The sequence below is a fragment of the Rissa tridactyla genome, chromosome Z, assembly GCF_028500815.1.
Source record: "Rissa tridactyla isolate bRisTri1 chromosome Z, bRisTri1.patW.cur.20221130, whole genome shotgun sequence".
NCBI classification, from domain to species: Eukaryota; Metazoa; Chordata; class Aves; order Charadriiformes; family Laridae; genus Rissa; species Rissa tridactyla.
In genome coordinates this window covers 56,407,557-56,427,569 of record NC_071497.1, presented here as the reverse complement: position 1 = coordinate 56,427,569, position 20,013 = coordinate 56,407,557, and the positions used below count along the sequence as shown (strand labels likewise).

The 20,013-nt window shown below is 40.9% G+C and overlaps 1 protein-coding gene across 6 annotated transcripts in view; it reads left to right on the top strand.

The window, feature by feature from the left end:
- Positions 1–3,567: 3,567 nt before the first annotated feature.
- RIC1 (RIC1 homolog, RAB6A GEF complex partner 1) overlaps positions 3,568–20,013 on the top strand; it is a 51,921-nt gene continuing 35,475 nt past the window's right edge. For 5 of the 6 annotated variants that reach the window (XM_054185654.1, XM_054185655.1, XM_054185656.1 and 2 more), the window contains exons 1-2: positions 3,568–4,303; positions 16,092–16,199. In XM_054185654.1, the coding sequence (XP_054041629.1) occupies positions 4,163–4,303; positions 16,092–16,199 (249 nt within the window). In that variant the 5' untranslated portion in view covers positions 3,568–4,162. Of the gene's footprint in view, positions 4,304–8,318; positions 8,385–16,091; positions 16,200–20,013 lie in introns of all 6 variants that reach the window. The other variant, XM_054185657.1, reaches the window with a different exon arrangement.

Genomic DNA, 20,013 nt, shown 5'->3' with positions numbered 1-20,013 from the left:
CATTTCCTAGTTTAGAATGCTAGCTATCAAAAAAGCAGGCCAAAAAGAGTTCAGAGAAGAGACTATAGCAAGAAGGGTGCTTGTAGTGATTGGCACCGATTGGCATCTATCTGACAGCAGGGAATTTGATGGCAACACATTTTCCAGTTGCATACTTAAAAGTCTAGGGTATGAAATATCTTGTTATTCTGCTCCTTTACGATAATTTTTTTCAAGTTATATTACAGTTTTGTCTGAATTCCAATATATACATCCTTGTAATTCACTTCTCTTCCTGTGTTTGTGTTCAGACAGAAATATTTCAGCTGGAACGTGGTATTTCGTATGGTAACAACAACAATTTATTATCAGAAAGATGCTAGGAGAGAGCAGGCCTTAGGTGAGGGGACAGACCACGTTCTTTGAAGGGAACTGGGTAATCAGCATGCAGTGAGACCTGTTTCAAGACAGCTCAGCCAGAGAAACTCCTCTAGCAAGTAGTGCTGGGCGACTGGTTCAGTAAACTTCCCTGGTTATTTCTACTGGTAGATATTTCTTTCCAACACAGGCACTGCCTTTGGAATAGTGTGGACATCTACCTTTAGTTCTCTTCCATCTCCTCTTATTTTCTAATTACAAGAGGAGACTAACAAGCCCCATTCACTACATCTAAAGCTATAGCTTTACTTTCTACTCTTCATCCTTCACACTACATGCTCCTGTGCTCTTAACTCTCACAGGAGTTTGCAGTCCTAAGGGATGTGGGTCAGGCGAAGAGTGAAATCAGGACCCTGAATTTTGGGAAAGCAAACTTCCAGCTCTGCAAGGAGTTAGTCAATGGGAAACTGCCCTCAGGGACGAGGCAGCAGAACAGAGCTGGCAGATCTTTAAGGACACTTTCAATAAAGGGCAAGAGCTCTTGATCCCCAGGTGTAAGAAATTGGGAGAGGAAGGCAAGAGAGACCATCATGGATGAGTCAAGACCTGCTGGTCAAACTAAAGGGCAAGAAGGAAATGCACAGGCAGAGGAAGCAGGGACAGGTGTCCTGGGAAGAGTACAGGCACCTGCCCCGTTGTGTACGGATGGGCTCAGGAAGGCCAAGGTGTAACTGGAGCTGAACTTGGCAAGGGATACAATGAATAATAAGAAGGGCTTCTACAGGTGTGTCAGCCAGAAAAGGAAGGTCAAAGAAAGAGTACCCCCCCTAATAAGCAAGACTGGCAAACTGGTAAAAATGGACAAGAAGTCTGAGGTACACAAAAACATTTTTGCCTCAGTCTTCACTGGCAACCTCTCTTTCCACACCCCTCGAGTTGATGGACCAGAAGATGGGGACTGGGGGAGCAAAGTCCCTCGCACTGTAAGAGAAGATCAGGTTCCAGACCACCTGAGGAACCTGAACATAAATAAGCTTATGGAACCTGACAAGATGCATCCAAGTCCTGAGGAAACTAGCTGATGCATTTGCCAAGCCACTCTCCATGATATTTGAAAAGTCATGGCAGTCAGGTGAGGTCCTCGGCGACTGGAAAAAGGGAAACATCACACTCATTTTTAAAAAGGGTAGACAGGAGAACCCTGGGAACTACCGACCTGTCAGCCTCACCTCTGTGCCTGGGAAGATTACGGACCAGATATTCCTAGAAGCCATGCTAAGGCACATGGAGGACAGGGAGGTGATTTGAGACAGCCAGCATGGCTTCAATAAGGACAAGTCTTGCTTGACCAACCTAGTGGCCTTCTATGATGGAGTGACTACATCAGTGGACAAGAGAAGAGCTATGGATATCATCTATCTGGACTTCTGTAAGGCCTTTGACACGGTCCCCACAATATCCTTCTCTCTAAACTGGAGAGATACGGATTTGATGGGTGGACTGTTCAGTGGATGAGGAGTTGGCTGGATGGCCGCATCCAGAGGGTAGTGCTCAATGGCTCGCTGTCTAGATGGAGACCAGTGACAAGCGGTGTCCCTCAGGAGTCCATATTGGCACCAGTACTGTTCAGTATCTTCATCAATTAAATTGCACGATTGAGAGCACTCTCAGTAACTTTGCAGATGATACCAAGCTGAGCAGTGAGGCTGACACTCCTGAGGGATGGGATGCCACGCAGAGGGACCTGGACAGGCTCGAGAAGTGGGCCCATGTGAACCACATGAGCTTCAACAAGGCCCACTGCAGTGTCCTGCACCTGGGTCAGGGCAACCTCCCCGTACCAATGCAGGCTGGGGGATGAAGGGATTGAGAGCAGCCCTGCTGAGAAGGACTTGGGGGTACTGGTGGACATGAGCCAACAGCACAGCCCAGAAAGCCAACTGTACCCTGGGCTACATCAAAAGAAGTGCATCCAGCAGGTTGAGGGGGGTGATTCTCCCCCTCTACTCTGCTCGCGTTGAGACCCCACCTGGAGTGCTGCGTCCAGCTCTGGAGTCCTCAGCACAGGAAAGACAGAGACCTGTTGGGAGTTAGTCCAGAGGAGGGCCACAAAAATAATCATATAGATGGAACACCTCTCCTATGAGGAAAGCCTGAGAGCTGGAGTTGTTCGGTGTAGAGAAGGCTCCAGGAAGACCTTATTGCAACCTTTCAGTACTTAAAGGGGGCCTATAGGAAAGATGGGGACAGCGTTTTTAGCAGGGCCTGTTGTGATAAGGGGTAATGTCTTTATACTAAAAGAGGGAAGATTTAAACTACATATAAGGAAGAAATTTTTTACAATGTAGGTGGTGAAACACTGGAACAGGTTGCCCATGAAGTGGTAGATGCATCATCCCTGGAAACATTCAACGTCAGGTTGGACTGGGCTCTGTGCAACATGATCTAGTTGAAGGTGTCCCTGCTCATTGGAGGGGAGGCTGGACTAGATGACTTTGATTCAAAGTCCCCTCCAACCCAAACTATTCCATGATTAATACGTGAATAAAAGCACCTGGGCAGCCTTGGAAAGAAGATTAAGGCACAGGCCTTGGCTGAGATATAACCCAGCAGGAAAAAAAAATGACTTTTTTTTTTTTTTCAGATGAATCAGATTCTTGATGCAACTCATCACTTGGGAGAAATGTTTGTGCCAGCACCTGGCAGAAGCTTGACACCAAACCCATGATGATGCACACGCAGTGCATGAGCAACTGTCCCCTGCACCTGCGCTCACCTTGTCTGCAAAACACAGCCTTAATGGCAATGTCCATGCTGGTGACTCACAGGTCTTCCTCAGCCAGACTTGTCTTCGTCGCCTACAGCGGCCCACCGTGGCATCCCTCCGCCACTTCATCAACCTCTTCGTGTCCTAAGCCGCAGGCAGGGTGCCAGAGGGACCTACTTTGTGCAAAGGCTCCGACACCACCAAACCCCGACGCAGGCCGGGCCCTCGCGGCGCTCTGAGTCCCCAGCAGGCCAACCGGCGCCCCTGCGCGCCTGCGCAGACCCCCCCCCGCGCATGCTTCGCCCCGAACCTTGACACGGAGGTTCTCGGGGCGGGAACCTCGGACGCCTCTGACGTCACTTCCACGAGGCCCCCGCCGCCCTGGCCAATAGGCGCCTCCGTGCCTGGCCCCGCCCCGCCCCCGCCCCGCCCCGCCCTCCGCCGCGGGGCTCAGACGCCGTCGAGGGCGGGGAGGAGGGAGATGGCGGCGGCGGCCTCGGTGGCGACGACGAGGACGGTGGTGGCGGCAGCAGCAGCAGCAGAGACACGGAGAGCGGGCGGGCGAGGCACCCGCAGGAGACAGGAGCCGCTGCTGCAGCAGGAGCAGCTCCCGTGGGCCCGGTCGGAGCAGTGACCGGCCACCTCCCCCGCCGCCGCCTCCTCCTCCTTCAGGCCGCGGCCCGCTTTAGCTCTCTCCCCTCCCGGGACTCGCTTCCTCCGCTCCTGCCCTCGGTGTCTCCGGCGCTCCCCGCGTTCCTCCCCCCTACACGAGAGCAGCGGCGGCGGTTGGGGGCGACGGGCCCCATCGGCGGGGAGACCTGGGCCGCCCCGCTGAGTCGAGGGGTCCCGTCGCTTTGCTGGTGATTATGCATGGTTGGCTCCGGGCCGGTGGTCAGAGCCCGTCGTGCGGAAGCCGTCGAGCGGACAGCGAGCCCTCCTGCGTCTCCCCTTCGGCTGATGTCCCCGCCGTGCCCCCTCATAGGCTAGAGTAAGCTGGGAGCCCCGCGTCTCTCCCCGGGGAGAGGGAAATCTACAGCCATGTATTTCCTCAGCGGCTGGCCCAAGAGGCTGTTGTGTCCCCTGGAGTCCCTGGAGCAACCTCTTCACATCCAGACGGATCCCCAGAGAGCTTTCTTCGCAGTGTTATCCCCATCTCAGCTAAGCATCTGGTACTGCAGAGTGAGTATCCATGCCCATCCGCCCGCAGACTTTGCTCTCCCAGCTGAAAAGCCCTCTCATTTGTAAAATGTGTGGGTTTTTTTCTTTTTTGTTCCTGTCAGGAAGGGTTGAAAAATTTGGGACTAAAGCCTGCAAAATACATCGTTATTTAAGTGAATCTGAGCATTTAAGCACGGTGTTTACTGATAGCAATGTAGCATTAAGAAAATATGTAAGATCAACCTACTTGGAGTTAACACCTGTTATTCCTGAAAATGAGACTTCTGACCAACTTTTTTTTTTTCACTTTGACTTTAAGTAGCACATAAACTTAATATAAGGCATATTTGTAGCAATGCCTTTTTTGCAAGTATGCTACATATCTTCTGCCTTCATATGTTCTATGTTTTATGTAAAAGAATGTATGAATCTAAGAGATATGGAATATGTTTTTGAAACACAGACAGACTATAACATTCTGTGTAATGATATAACACAGAAGTTCACAAACTTTTCTTCTTATGAAAACTAAAAGTTTTGCAGCCCTAAACAGAAGAATTGTCATGGGTTTTGAATGGAAGTTGCTGCTCTAGCAATATCCAGTTTGAGACTATGTGAATAATTGTCATTAAATGCCTTCCTTTTAATTCACTTTTAATTAGTGTGGCAAAAAAAATGCTGTTTGTCAGTTTGATTTGATGCACTTAATGAGACATTGGTATTGACTTTAAATTTTGATGATGGATCCTTTTAAATACTGCCTAGATTAGATCCTAAATCTGTCTATAAATACCTCGAACTCCAGGTAATTTATAGAGTTCATCTCGGATTACAGGAGAAAACCAGCAATCCAGTTTTAGAAAGCTATTGCTGAAAGGTATCAAATGGCAGTCATAGCCTTAAAATCTTGTTTTAAGTTATGCTGAGATTTCATCACTTTAGCTTGTGTTATGCTCTGTGTGGTATTCATTAGTTCCTGGGTGGAGTGCTGATACTGTTTTTTAACCTATGCAAGTATCGAATTAGGGCATATCTGCCCAGTAACTACACTGTGTGAATATCATCGTGTGGCCTCTGTTTTCTTATGTTTGTGGCACATAGCTTTGATAAAGTGTATGGTCTTCTGGCATTTGCCAGTTGTTAAACCTATAGTTGTAGTCTATCAACAGAGCACAACTGATCTTATTTTCCAGGAAGATACATTAAAAAAGAACAGGCTTGTAGAGTGCTTCTCAAGATGTGCCATTGTCTAGAATGTAGTTTACTTTATATATGTTCCCGAGGACAACATTAATTAACTTACGTGCTTGGACTTGTTTTGAAATGTTGTATAACTGGCTACAGACAGAGCACTAAAAGAATTCACTCGATGCAGAAAAGTTGAGCAAACTTACAGGTCATTAAAAACTATTAAATACATTTTAATTCAGTATGTAATGGCTGCTTTTGAGGAGGGTGCTGACTTTGCCAGGCTTGATCACTGACTGATCTTAGACTAAAAAGTATGTTACAATCTCACCACCTCTGTGGACATCCAGCTGTTAGCAAAATCCTGTAAGACAAAGGTTTCTGTTAAGGGCATTTTTTAAGAGAATCTCTTGCATTATTTTTATGCACATGGGTGGGGATTTTTTGTTTGTTTTGTTGGATTTTGGGTTTGGTTTGTTTGTTTTTGAAGGTGATGCTTAAAATCATGTGTTGGATTTTTGTAAAACAAAGTAAAGTTATTGCACTCTATCAAATGTTTTCATTTGTCAGAAGTACCTTTTTTGGAGCAAGGCTAAGTTCCGGTCAGGTTGAACTAATTCAATTTCTTGAAGTAGAAAAGCCTTCAGCCTTATGTTCTTGTTATGACTTATTACTGTCTCAACTATATATGAAATGTTTCATGTAAGAATGAGGTGATGAGGCTGGTGAAGTTCTGTTTTGAATTTTTCAGGAACAGTGAGCCCTTTGAAGTAGTTCCAGACGTGTGAATTTACATTCAGTATATATATTTTTTTCAAGTGAGGTGGTAATGTTTAAAGCTTCTTTTCACCTACCATGTGCTAAGAACTAATGGAACTAAGGAAAGTTTATCCCAAAGTGTGTATTGTTTTCTGGTTTGGAAACAGTGTAGGTATTAAGATTAGAAACTGGGGTAAACGGTGTGGGTAAAAACAGATGGAATTCTGTTAGTGGTTTTGGGCCAAAAAGTCGGTGACTATTTTACGTGTTATTTTGTAGGGAAAGATTGGATTGTGGATAGAAAGACCCCTGATCAGTGGTGAACGTTTTTGATTATGCACCAGTATTGGTGAAAGATTTTTGATCTTGCACCCCTGATATGTGTACATTTATTTATTTATGAACTACATGCCTGTGCTACTGTGCTAGTATGCGCATTATCAAGCATACACAACATAGAAATTAAAAAATAGAATAAAGTATTTCAATTGGATGGGACCTACAACAATCACCTTGTCCAAATGCCTCTTAAACACTGACAGGCTAGGGGTATTGACAGCTTCTCTAGGAGGCTTGCTACAGTGTTTGAAAAGGAGAAAAAACTAGAATACAGTTAGCTGAAATAAACACATTTTTAAATTTTTACTTTATTTATTAACGGTACAAACATATTTTCTTCTTGCACTCCAATGGATTGTACTAAATGCATCCCACTGAAGACTGCTGTTTCAAGTATTTTTCTTAAATCAGAAGTTGTTTATGGCCTAGGAGCTTCAAAAGATTCCTTGACGCTAAGAGCCAGTGAAACTGTTTTCACCGACAGCATTAGGAAGTTTATCAATGTTTTTATTCTGGAAATGTTATGTACTTGGATGCTTGAAATGAGAAACTTTCTAAAATGCTAAAATGAGGTAAATGCTGTTTAATAGATTGACTTGGGAAGTAAAGGTGAGGTTTCATGAGGCAGATGTGCAGTCCTAAGTGTTGTGATCATTCCTGCTTGCACCTGTGTTTTAGTGGCCCTTCTGGTGGACTAGTGGTGGCTTTTACGGGGCTGTTGAGCTTGCTGAACAAAGAGATGCCTGGGTTTTTTTCAGCTCATGAAGGGATCAAAGGAGCATTGTAGTTGGCTCGCTGAAAGTATTACTCCTTTAACAGTAGTGGCTTTTAATTTTAAAATGGTTTGGTTATCTCATGAAATAAGAGCTTGAGGCGGTACAGGGAATTCTAGGTATTCGCCCACAGGGCTGTAGGTGTTAAGGGAAGATGTATGCAACCGAGGAAAGAGGTGTGATAGATGAGTGGAGTTCCCGCCCCCGCTTCCTCGCCCCCCCCACCCCCCGCCCAGTGTTGAAGAGTGAATTGTTTGCCACAAGAATAGTCTGATGATGTAAGTTATATGGATAAATATAGTTCAGCATTTCCTTTATTTGATCTTAACAAACTTGTGGCAATGACAGGAATAAGTACTAGCCTTGAATATTTAATGAAAACTACTGGAGGGTGTTGGGCTATCTGCTGTGACTCTGCCAGTTAAAACCAGTTTCGTAAGCTCTTTGAAGCCAAGTAGCTTGCCCCAACCAGTCATTTTGAGGAGCATTTTTTAATTACCTAGGTGCTTATCAGCTTTTGATTTACATTTACCCTTGTTTTTAAACTTTCCTGTTTTTTTTTTTCTGATGGTCTGATGTTGGATCAGATTATCCGTATGAACTATAAGTTTATGGGAAAGCATGCATGTCAGAATCTTAGATTGTCAAATAATTTCTATTCATTCTAAATGCTGAATAAGTCTATATAAGTCTATATATATATTCTCATAACTCACTCTTACATGCTTTTCAGTCCCTAGTTGTTGCAGTATTAGAACTGAGCTTGATACGTGCTTTAAATCTAAGTATACGCATTATTTAAACAAATACAGCAGAAGAGGGGACTATGCTTCTGTTCGAGAAGTGGTCTCTATAACCTGGAATTTTGGCACGCTATGAAAGGAATTACTTGTGACAACAGTGCTTATAGTTCATATGATGTATGAATAAATATCTTAAAAAATGTGCAGTTGTTCATGTAATCTTTTTTATTATAGGTGGCCATTAAAAGAAAATAAAATGTTTGCAGCACGCTTTCAGGATTATGCTTTCAACTCAGAACTGTAAGCAGAATAACTTACTGAATTGTTGTATGTGGCCTTTTCTTAGATAGGATTAGAAACAATCTCTGTTGCGTTTTTATCTGAAATTTGATTGCAAAATGGACAACAGACGTCTTTATAATGATTGGGATTGTGTTTTGTGAACAATATGACACAGCATCAGTGCAAACTAAGATGTCTTGCCTCTTCTGCTGTGTTTTTTCCTTAGTAATTAAGCCCTGAGATGCTAACCTCTTACTCATAGCCATCAGGTATTTGCTTGAGAAGGCCCTTTCTTTTTATATGTCAATAACCATAACAGTCGCGCTGTTGCTTCTATTATAAAGAAGTATTTGTGATTACAGAATTAATGAAAAGAGAAGTACCTGTTGGACTGATGGATTTATCATGTGAAATGTAAAATTGTCATGCACATATTCAGCAGGCCTTACCAAGTTTTCAGTGTCTCCTGTATTAATGTAATGACCCCTGAAAGACATCTCAGAGTTACCTGCATGAAGAGAAAAGCGTCCTCAGGTTATGGGGTTTTACTGTTAGTTGCACATAACAGAGTTGTTCACCAGTATAAGATCAGAGAAGAGTTTAGAGAGTCTGTTATCCATGACACACAATTCCATTTAATCCAGATTTAAGCACTTGGCAGTTCATGGGGCTGAGGAACAGGGAAGATCTATAGAATATGGCCTTTCTTACTGGCAACAGTTTTGAGCTATAGGTTAACTTTCATTTGTAAGACGTAGCGATTGACAGTTCTGCTGCACTTTGTTTTTTTGAAATCTCACGCAGTAGCTTACATGAAGCACAGTATTGGGGGCTGTGTCTGCTGTGTTTGTTGGATAGATACTCTGCTGATTCTAAGCTTTCCAGTTGCGGAATTAAGGAGTTATGTTTTTATAATTAACCCTGCTTTTAGAAATTATTTTGTCACCACCTTATATCTCTGTGACTGGCAAAATGGCTTTTTGTGGTGGTTTGGTTTTTTTGGTCCTTACTAATGAATTTTCTTCTTCCTTATGCATGCATTCATGCTTTTCTTTTCTCAGTCTTACCTTTCTGGTTTATTAGTTTATAAACCTACAAAGCTTCAGCCTTTAAAGTGGAGCACAGACCATCTAATGACAAAATAAAGTCCACAGTGTCACCAGGCCTTTGTTTTGTTTTTGCCAAGCCTTTTCTTTGTCACTTAGATTGGAAGCTCATCAGAACAGGGTGGTTTTGATTTTTGTCTTGTGCCTATAGCCTAATGAAGTGTGGAAGCATTTGTCTAACAGAACATTTGTGTGTTTGAAATAAATTGCCTCTTGATTCTAAATGAGATTAATTTTTGATGTCTAGAAGACTAAATTGTTAGGGCATGAGAATATCAGGATTTTAACAGTTGTCTACGGCCGTGCAGGCTCTTGTATTGATGTTCCATTACAAAACCTAAACCCATACATAATACCATGTTGTCAGCTGCTACTACTGTTGCGTGTTCTCAGCAAATACAAGAATCTTCTTGGTAGACATAACAGTTGTGAAAAGGCTGTTAGCCTTCCAGATATTCAGTGTCTGAAAGCTATAATTAAATATAAAAAATTCTTTGGAAAGTAAATTAGTAATAGTGAACTAGTGGCATTAAGGATGAGAATCTTTAAAGACAGAAGGACACATTAAGGATTGTGAAATTTACTTGGGTTTAAAATTCAAGTTACTTTGGATTTATAGCTACAATAAATAAAAGCAAAATAAAAAATGGAGTTCAGAGCTGAATGTGTTGGCTGTGGATAGGCTAGACAAAACATTCAGAACTTCCCAGTGTTCTTGGGTATTATTTGGGCAGAAATAGTTGGATTCAGTGCAACTTTGTCAGTGTTTTAAAGAAGTCCTTTAACTTTTTGCGTGCATAAGAACTTGAGTACGACTATATCAACTAGTTGATGCAACATTCTTAGAAATTAGGCAAAGATACAATTTTGCTATTCATATTTAATACGGATATAATAACTACTTCTTTGTTTTGCATAAAAATTATGGGAGTGATGGTGTCTTACAGGAACATCCACAGGCCTGGGCAAGAGTATTACTTCATATTTTTACTGATTTTTTTGCATGACTATAGATGGCAGTGTTCCTGTCTTGCTCTCTTTCCTTCTGGGTTCAAGTGAATTAATGGTAAGAGAGCAACTAAACATGAAGGAACACTAAGAAGTTTCAGTGTCTGAATGCATAGATGCTGTTAGGTGTTTACTTCTCAAACTTAGTCCAGTAGTTTTCCATTGTATTTGCTGACCTACTTAACTTGTTAAATCCACTGTATGCACAGTTTGTCATTAACCTGCAGCAGTCAAACTATGCAATCCAAATTAAGGAAAACTAATTTTTTCATTCTTTTATATTCTGTCAAACGAGCAATGTTTGTACCTCTCTCCAGTTGGTTAACGTGTCATTTACTTCAAAGCCGTTTGAGCATGTTAATTAGGACGGACACTTGTTTCTGTGAGGGCTGCTGTTCAAGTCTGTACTACTTGTCTGATTCAAAGTTGGCCTGCTCAGAGCAACATTCAAGTTTTAGTTTAGGGTTTAAATGTCTGCTTGATTTGCATTTACATCAAATGCGGTAGAATGTTTGTGTTTAGAGGGGTAATATCCCATGTCTAAGCTTCCTTCAGGATTTGTGTATCTTGATAGATTTCTTCATAGGAACCACTTTATGTGGTTCAGTGTTCTGAGATTACTTGTGCAGCTCAGAGTTATTGCTTAAAAAAGGAAATGCGAAAGATGGTCTATTTGGTCAGGTAGAATTAAGTAAAATAATAACAAATTTAAATTATTTCACCATGAGTTTGATTTGTTTTGTGTTGGTTTTTTAAATTGTTTGCTTAGGTATTTTGTCCTGCTGTTGATGCAGAGCTCATCTTTCTTAGTGGAAAGTCCAAAGGAATTGTTATTGCACAACAGCAATTAATAATGAAACAAAAGTGAGTTTTAAAGTAGTTTGAGTTAGGTGTCTTTGCTCACAAAGCTGGCTTGCTACCTTACTGTTTTATAAATACTGCAATTCCTCTATTTCAGTATTGCTCATCGAAAACACATTTGCTTTCAGCTGTCTCTTGTGAATATTGTCATAATCTGGTATCTGCAAAACAGGCGTGTTTTGTGCTAGAAAGGCATTGTTAAGAAGCGCAAAGATTTCAGAGTGAGAGCTTCTGTGAAAGGTGCTGTTCTGAAAGGGTAGCCAAGGTGTAGCTGAGTGGTGCATAGGAAGGGAAGGCGATTAAGTAGATTTAACTGTGGGAGCAAGATGTTCTCTTTCTCTCTTTTCAGTAGCGTTAACTAGAGCCCTGGAGAATTTGTTTACTCTTTGGTAATGATACTACTATATTCTTTTTAAGGTTCTCCTTCCTTTTTTACCCTTTTTTTTTTTTTTCTTCTTTTCACCACTTTGGTTTTCCTGTGAGCATTCACCTCCACTGTTCTGTTTGTGAGTGGCAGCTTGTGTTTTGCCTGAGCTTACGTTCCTCCTGGAAGGCAAAAGGTACTATATCAAAATGCTATGTTTTCTCTGCAGCACACTGTGAAATGCCAGATATGCTTCTTAACTGTTTTGGGAAGCTTTTGCTAGCTTTAAGTTGCAATTTGAGTAAAGAATTACTTACTCGGTTCTTTCTTCCTTAGTCTCCTTTCATCCTTAGTCTCCTTTCTTCCTTAAAAACGGAAGGTGTTTACTTCTGTAGACAAATTTTGTTTGTTTGTTTTCTAAACAACTCTTTGTTAGGTCACTTGCCATGGTTCTGGAACTACCAGTTCCTCCAAAAACAGTGGCTCTACCATTAATATATACAGCAGTCAGATTTTAAGCAGCATGAAGAAGGAGGATGAATATCTTAGCACGTTCAAGGCAGCGTGCATGTTTCATTAGTTGTTTTTAACTCAATTTCTATATAATTCTAGTAGCTGCATGTAGAGGTGTGAAGAGGAAAAAAATAGGGAGTTTTCTTGAAGCTGACATGGAGAGTTGGTTTTTCCAACAGAAACAAATGTAAAGATTTAGAGGAAGTTCTGTGTAATAGATTCTAAATCCCTAGTATTTCTGTACAGGCTGTGAGTTAAATATCTAAAACTAACCAGATGAAAGTATTGTGCTTGCTAGGCCCTTATTTTTGTTAAAATGGGTGTTTAGTGGCTTGCTCTGCTTGGGGCTACTAACTAAAATTAGGCTGATACACTCCTGTTTATAGAACATACAACTGTGCCAGTATACATCTTTGAACACTTCACGTGTAATAAATGACTTCAGATATAAAACGACCATTTATCTTTTCTCCTGCATCAGCAGAGCAGGATGCAAGAAGCTGTCCTTCTAGCTTTGTTAACGTTGTAGCAGTTCGCACTTCTGTGGGAAGCATGTAAACAGGGGGATAGAGTTGGTATGTTAGAGTTTTCCTCACATATGCAATAACACTTTTGGGTTGCGGAGTATGTGGAAAGAAATAGTATCAGTGAAATATTTATCATAGAATGGTTCGGGTTGGAAGGGACCTTAAAGATCACCTAGTTCCAACCCCCCTGCCATGGGACACCAACTACTAGACCAGGCTGCTCAAAGCCTCATCCAGCCTGGCCTTGAACGCTTCCAGGGAAGGGACATCCACAACTTCTCTGGGCATCCTGTTCCACTGCCTCACCACCTTCATAGTAAAGAATTTCTTCCTAATATTTAATCTAAATCTGCCCTCTTTCAGTTTAAAACTGTTACTCCTCACCCTGTCATTACACTCCCTGATAAAGAGAACCATTAGCTAGGTAGCCTTTGTGAATATTAAAATAGAAGTGGGCTTGCTTTCTAATAAGAAAAGAAGCTACTTAAACTGCAAAAAGATAAATGTGATTGCTTGCACTCTTAATGTTAACTCCTTTTGTCCTCATCTGTAAGGCACAAAATGAGATCAGTCTAGAAATCAATTTGTAGGAATTTTATAGCTGCTGTGCATGCAGACTGTTATTCCAGGTTCTAAGGTGTAATAGCAGCATTCTCGTGAATAAATGTCACAAGAGTGTTATAGTATAAATACTGTCATTATGTTCTGTGAAAGCAATATAGAAAGAAAATTGTGCATTAATGAGCTTCTAAAACGTTTTTTAGCCTGCTGCTAAAATGCATGAGGCACACAAGTGCTTTAAGATTGGTCTCCAAATCTGCATTAATGGTGCAGATTACCAGGAGTGTACTGTCACAAGGCACTTCTTCTCTGTTTGTCTAAGGTAGTTAAGATGGGCCTAAGCCAAGCAGCAAAAGACTGTGTAGTTCATGAGAACAATCAATAAGATTCTGCAAGGCTTTTTAGTTATCTGTTTGATGTTAGATAATTTTATTTGCCAATATCTGGGTAGAACTGATGTTTTTAGATTTGTTGTACCAGCTTCTACCATTTGAGCAAGTAAGCTAAGAACAACAGTAAGTTGCCATCAATTGTAGTCCTAGTGGTGGATGACAAGCTTTGCCAAGTGATTTCGTGATTATTTTCAGCCAAAAGAGAGATTACTCTTTTGCCTTTTGGTTCCCTTCCAGGGACTGGAGAAGCGTGCTCTTTTTGGTACAGAGTTTGCTGCTACAACTCTGAAGAAAAATTGGCATTGGTAAAGTCAGGGAGAGCATCTGTTAGGAAAGTAAGCGGAAACTTTTACAAAAAGAAAAGTGTGGCTTGTTCAATTTAACTGAAGGCTGAAGAAGTACAGTTGTCATCTAACTGATTTGTATGCACATATTTCTCTGTCCTCACCTCCCAGTGGTGGAGAGTATCAGAAGGGGGAATTTTTATCTAAGCTGAAAGCTATTATTGGTTCGAGAGCAAGAAGGTACAAACTGTCCTTAAATATATTTAGGTAGGAATAGTGTTTCTGAACACTGGAACAAGGAAGGGTAACTTTCCATTAGGTTTTTGTGTCACAGCTCTCAACTACTTTCATGAAAGGAAGTGAAGACTTGGTGCCTGTGACATCTTCATCTGGGCTTCATGACCCCAGGGCTTTTCTCCACTCCCAGGAGGAGAGATGCTAATGGGTGCATCTCATCTTATCATAGAATCATAGGGTTGGAAGGGACCTCTGGAGGTCAACTAGTCCAACACCCCTGCCAGAGCAGGGTCACCTTAGAGCAGGTTACACAGGATCGTGTCCAGGCGGGTTTTGAATGTCTCCGGAGATGGAGACTCCACCGCCTCCCTGGGCAGCCTGTTCCAGTGCTCTGCCACTCTCGGGGTAAAGAAGTTCCTCCTCATGTTTCGGTGGAACTTCCTATGGTCAAGTTTGTGCCCGTGACCTCTTGTCCTGTCACTGGGCACCACTGAAAAGAGCCTGGCCCCATCCTCCTGACACCCACCCTTGAAGTATTTAGAAGTGTTGATAAGGTCCCTGCTCAGCCATCTTTTTTGCAGAGTGAAGAGACCCAAATCCCTCAGCCTTTCCTCATAAGAGAGGTGCTCCAGTCCCCTAATCATCTTGGTAGCCCTTTGCTGCACCCTCTCCAGCAGCTCCCTGTCCCTCTTGAACCGGGGAGCCTAGAACTGGACACAGTACTCCAGGTGCGGCCCCATCAGGGCAGAGTAGAGGGGGAGGATGACCTCCCTCCACCTGCTTGCCACACTCTTCTTGATGCACCCCAGGATGCCATTGGCCTTCTTGGCCACGAGGGCACATTGCTGGCTCATGGTCATCCTGTTGTCCACCAGGACTCCCAGGTCTCTTTCCACAGAGCTGCTCTCCAGCAGGTCAGGCCCCAACCTGGACTGGTGCATGGGGTTATTACTCCCCAAGTGCAGCACCCTACACTTGCCCTTATTGAATTTCATAAGGTTCCTCTTTGCCCAGATCTCCAACCTGTCCAGGTCTCTCTGTATGGTGGCACAGCCTTCCGGTGTGTCACCCACCCCCCCAGCTTTGTGTCATTGGCGATCTAGCTGAGGGTGCGCTCTATCCCCTCATCCAGGTCATTGATGAATATGTTGAAGAGGACTGGACCCAGTACTGAACCCTGGGGAACACCACTCGTCACTGACCTCCAACTAGACTCTGTGCCCCTAATCGCGACCCTCTGAGCTCTGTCTTTCAACCAGTTGTCTATCCACCTTACTGTCCATTCATCAAGCCCACTCTTCCTAAGCTTCCCTATGCAAAATCTTTTCAGCAAACTCTAGAGGTGGATTTTCTGCACAATTTCTGGCAACTTTTTCTTGAGGAGATATAAAACAGATTTCCTGATTATCGTTGTTTTAATACAATGTCCATGCATTTAGTAGAAACTAAGCAAATGGATTGTACCAAATACTCTGTATAGAATATTTCATCCTAGTTAATTTGACATTGTAGGAGCCTGCTTGAGATACTTTTTTTCATCTTAAGCATCAGTCACCATTTGACTGACTTGAAGCTACTTCTGTATTCTGTAATGACTCCTTTCTGGGCAAATGAAGTATTTTATTTAAATGTCCTGGGTTTGAAAGAGTGAGATTAGGAATGACAGAGTGGCAGGGGTTCTGCATAAACTCCCTTTAAAAGCACCATTGTGTAATGCATTGTCAAATATGGACTAATTTTTGAACCTCCCTCTTCAAGGGAAACATGTTGTTGCTCTTAAGGAAATGTAGTTATTCACAGATATGTCACAATATAACAAACATTCCTTCTAGCAATGAGATGTAATTTCTTTTTTTTTTTCTTTGTCTCCAGCCCAGTGTGTTAATTGTAAGCTACAAGGAGCTATCAAAAGCAGCTTCTCAGTTTGGACCTTATAAACAAGCAGAATGGCGGCCGGACAGCACCATGATTGCTGTTTCAGTAAGTAGGGTTTTTTCTTCTTACTATGGTTAAACTATTTTATGTTACCAATTTCTCTGCTTATACAAACTTGGAGATTGTATATACATTTAATTGCTATTTATCTTGTGAAAATATATAATAGTACCAAGGTTTTTTTGGAGGATAGAAGCTTCCTTTAGTGGTTTTCATTATTACTTTTTTCCCCCTGAAGAATGAACTGCAGTTCTTTGTATTAAAATAATGTTTGGGTATATTTTGTAGGGCTGATCCAGCATCTTATTACTTTAGTAATCTGGTCACAAAGAATAAGGGAATTTAAAGACATGTGAATGAAAGAAATAATTGAGGAGTTAGGTGACATAAGCATATTTAGCTTGATAAATGGGATTTATAGATGTTTCTGAAAGGTGGGTCTTAACAAGATGAAACTGTGGCTTTATTAAGGTGCAGTGTCTTTTGGTGTTTAAAAAAAATTGCACAACGCTGATAACACAGAAACAAGGGCAGTGATAGGTGATACACAGACCCTTAAGAGTCTTAAAGATAAAGATGAGATCTTGTCTCACATGGAAATAAAATCTTGTTTCACAGCTGGTGCTGTGCTCACAGCAGTAAAGTAGACTATTTCAGCAGCAGCATTTAAAAATTACTGTGCACATTTAGTAGAGTGGAGTTTACAGGAGTTAGAATACGTGATGATACTCTTGGTGACCTTAGGTCAGGTCTTACGTTAGGACCAGGTCTTAAATTGGGGAAGTTTCTCTTTCTAACTTCTAAAAGCAGGGCTATTGTATTTAAAATGTTTTTGTGAGGAGGTGCTGAAGAAAAGAAAGAAATCATGAAACTTTCCCATTAGAAGTTCATTATGTGGAATTACAAACTGAATGACAGCTGCTGTATTTGTTGGTACACTGACTTCATCTCCTAATATAAACCATCTTTTGTGCTTAAAATGATGCCTGTAATGCTTTGTAGTTTTTAAACCAAGCAGATACTGTTATCTTAGTGGAAAATACCAGATGGTTTATGGAATAGTTCCTGTCTGTATCAATATCATTGTGACTCTAAATCAACTAAACTTCCTGTGCTCCCATTTTCTTGTGTGTAATGCAGGGGTAGACTTTTCTGAGAAGTTGGTTTAGCATGTTTAAATCACCTAAAAGGATTTCATGGAATTAATGCAGTAAAGTATTTCTGTTAGTGTCAGATTATATTTTCGGTTAACAAATGCAAATAGTTACCAGCAAAGGCAGGAAGGAGAGTTCTGTAACATTTACTAAGAATAAAAAAGAATTCTTCAATTTTATAATACAGCATATAATTACAAGTAAACTATCCAAACACATTCTAATTATATCTTTATGCAGTAGTTCAAAAGAGATTTAGATTGTTATATTGGATTACTTTGCATATTATGTTTTTTCTGTGATGTTAGGATCCATTTGCTCAAGAGACCTTATGGTTTAGCTGACAGTGAGACTGGCTTTAACTTCTGCCACTTCAGTTACTGTACTTTCAAGTTTTTCTGCAGCTAAATGGATAGTGTTCCTTTTGGCAAATAATGTCATAATCCAAATGCCCATAAAGTCTCAGTTTGTAAACTTAAGTGTTACAAATAAAAAGTCAAAATGGTCAAACAGTTTATAAAATGAGTGTAATGAGATTTCTAGTAGTCTTTGTCTCTTATGCTTGTATTGTGTCTCCTAGGTGTATATATACAAATAATATGGTCAAGCATGTTTGTTATGCTGGTTTTAACACCAGTTCTGTTTTGCAAGCTTTTTAGTAAGCTTTTGGAATATATATGAAGTTTAATTTGAAACAGTTAAGGAGTCCTACTGAAAGACCACATTTACAAATATTGGTATTTTTGTTATAGAGAGAGAGGGTGGAAAGGCAGCTTTGGGGGTGGTTAGTGAAGAAGGTGTTCCTGCTGATGCATGATACTTTTATGCCCAAGTAAAACTGTGAACTTCTTTCCAAGAGAATGAACATTTTCTCCCTTCTTTGTGCCTTTTTCTTAAGAAACGAAATAACAAGTACAAGTGAAGGAGCAATAGCAAAGCCAGTTATTAATTAAGAAAATAATAGTTTGTACTACTAGTTTTGGTGAACTGAATTAACTTCTGAAGTCCCGCACAATAGCTAAAAATACTAGTTTGAAAGCTGAGTTAAGTTTCTCACCTGTTACTACCTGTGCTCTTGAGTTTCTTGATTGTAGTAGTTTTATGCAATAATAAAATTATGTTGCACTTTTTTTTTTTTTAAGAAGGTGAGCAAAAGACTTAGTATGCACTTATTAGTCAAGTGGTACATTCACTTTCTTTTGTGTTTTTTTTAAAACTGATATAATGATGGGGAGGGTAGTGTGGATTTAATGTCCACTAGAGTAGTGTTATATAGTGTTTTTTGTTTCTGACTCACAGAGTGTTCAGAGCATCTCTATGAAAACAAATCACTTTGCAGCACATGCTTTGAGTTAATTATTACTTCTACGGAAGGCAAACTTTTGTCTGGCATATAAGGTTTTATAAAATACCTCAAATAGATTTAATGGTATGCAGTTAAACGAACTTAAGCAGTTCTCACACTGTCATCATTCTCACCAATTCTAACTTCTTTTTCTACTAGTATCTTCTATTGCTAGACAGCAAAAGTTGGCACATTTTTCTAAACTGATCTTTTTTCCCTGATATTTTGTAGTTTCTTCTCTTGCATTGCTGCATTTGTAATTTTTCCAGTATCATTGGGAAATATATTGTTGTCCGGATTAGGGCACACACCCAAGGTAGTTAAACAAACCCCTGAATTGGGTCAAGATGTTTCAATACAGAGAAATATACAAGGCATTTCAGTCCTTCCTCTGCTACAGGCAGTCCTCTGATATAGACTGCTCTTCAATGTACATTCCCATAGCTAACGCAGCGCTTTATTAAACCTCGTAGTATATGAGAAACTGTGTAGTGAAGTCCCTTGTAAGGTACTGCATGTTTATACTTTTGACTGACAGACATGAGAATGATCAGGGAAGGGTGACAGTGATGGTTCCTTTACTAAGTTTCATTGCAACACAGACATTTCTAAAGCAATGTAGAAACCTATGTGAATGAATATGATCAATTTGCAGGAAACGAACGGTTGAATGCTTCTGTGTTTCATCCAGCTCTTCATGGAATTTGAGGTTCTATTTAGAAATGAACCTGTAACAATAGCAACTTTCTGCTATGAATAGTGCTTAGTAGGGCCCTTTGTACCTTAATATCAGTATAAAGATACTTCACAGTATTGTTTTACTTTTCCTTCCAGGATAAGATAACTTAAGGTTAAATATTTAATGATGTAATGGAAAGAACCTGTAAAGATGGTAGAAATGAGCACGTTTCCTTACCACATAATACCTGAACATGATATTACTGCACATAGAAAAGCTTCCATTTGTTTTCAGCCTGCCTCAAGTTCACTGTTATGGTTTGAATTTTATTCTTGCGTGAGAAAGATACTCTCTTTGAATAAGAATAAATGTATTTCCTGGACTTTGAAGCCGAAACACAAATTTCTTTCATGATAAAGGAAAATGATTGGGGAAAAACGTGGCATCTGTGAACTGATGAATTAAGCTAACAAGAGTGTTACTTTTTCCTTTATTCAAAGAAAAGGAAGCCAGCCTTGCAAAGCAACTTGAAACCATTCATTTCAGTGCTTCTTGTCTCCGGTAATAAAGCTTTGGGTACATGCCCAGCCCATATTAAAATGTTTGGATGGAAACACTGTTTAACCAAACTATGTTTGCTGATTTGCCTGAAGGATAAATTTGTGCTTTAAACAAATCATA